This window comes from Octopus bimaculoides, chromosome 20 (genome assembly GCF_001194135.2).
Source record: "Octopus bimaculoides isolate UCB-OBI-ISO-001 chromosome 20, ASM119413v2, whole genome shotgun sequence".
NCBI lineage: Eukaryota > Metazoa > Mollusca > Cephalopoda > Octopoda > Octopodidae > Octopus > Octopus bimaculoides.
In genome coordinates this window covers 18641344-18642389 of record NC_069000.1, presented here as the reverse complement: position 1 = coordinate 18642389, position 1046 = coordinate 18641344, and the positions used below count along the sequence as shown (strand labels likewise).

At 38.1% G+C, this 1046-nt stretch overlaps 1 protein-coding gene across 1 annotated transcript in view; it reads right to left on the bottom strand.

The window, feature by feature from the left end:
- LOC106876500 (AMP deaminase 2) overlaps nt 1-1046 on the bottom strand; it is a 90023-nt gene that overhangs the window by 44899 nt on the left and 44078 nt on the right. Inside the window, exon 12 of the mRNA XM_014925063.2 lies at nt 165-328. Coding sequence (XP_014780549.1) covers nt 165-328 — 164 coding nt within the window. The remainder of the gene's footprint in view (nt 1-164; nt 329-1046) is intronic.

Sequence of the window (1046 nt, the reverse complement as noted above, 5' to 3'; positions counted from 1 at the left end):
ATAAGAGCACCACAGCAAACCACAGCACATACCCAAGGCGCACAGAGCTGCGCTCGGTAGTGAAGTGAAAGCACGTTATAAAAATAAAACTACTGAACAATAATAATAATAATAATAATAATAATAATAATAACAATAATAATGATAAAAATGATAAAGCTGACCTGCGGAATTGATTGAGGACGGTCATGTTAGCAAACATATAGTACAAGTAGTAATTATATGGTGGGTTCTCATCACCGGTCCAGTTGTGTGGAAAAGGACTGTCAGCATCAAACACCACATGCTCAGATTTCGATTCATCATCCACAGAATCAAAACCTGAAACCTATAAAAGAAAAGCCAAGAATCAAATAACAAGAAACATCAGAGTTCAAGAAATTTAAAAAAACTTATGAAGGATTCCTACAGTTTCCATTTTGCAGAGAGAATGGGGCAGGAGGGAGAGCCCTTTGTTGCCAATGCAGAGAGCAACTCATTGAACATCCTCCCTTTTTTTATTCTTTCATTTCAGTCACCCCATAACTTTGGTAAAGAAAATAGCTCAACTCACAACAGGCAGCATAATACTAACAATGAAACAAAAATGCTCTAGCATGGCCATATCCAGATGGTATGAAACTAATTAAAGCACTAATCATCATCATCATCTTTGTTGTTGTCATCATCATCATTGTCATCATTGTTGTTGCTGTTATCATTACTTTGTAAGCTAGTTTCTATGAGGTCTTCAGCATGGCAACTCACCACATTTTGTGATCATTGTCATCTTGACCACTTCTTCCCATGTCTTCTCCAGGGTTTCTCTTCCACAGGTTCCTCCCACTTGGATCACTCAACACTCCTTTACCCAACTATCGTCCTTCATATGCATAACATGCCTGCACCCGTATTATTTTCTTTCCAGATGGGTGCAGCAAACAACCTGGAGAGTAGTGGTGGAAGGGGGCAGCAGAAAAGATTAAGTAGGAAGTCAGAAGGATCCAGCAGAAGGGTATGAAATATATAAGTTTAGTTATCTTCAGTGTTTAGTTAATTTAGTTATC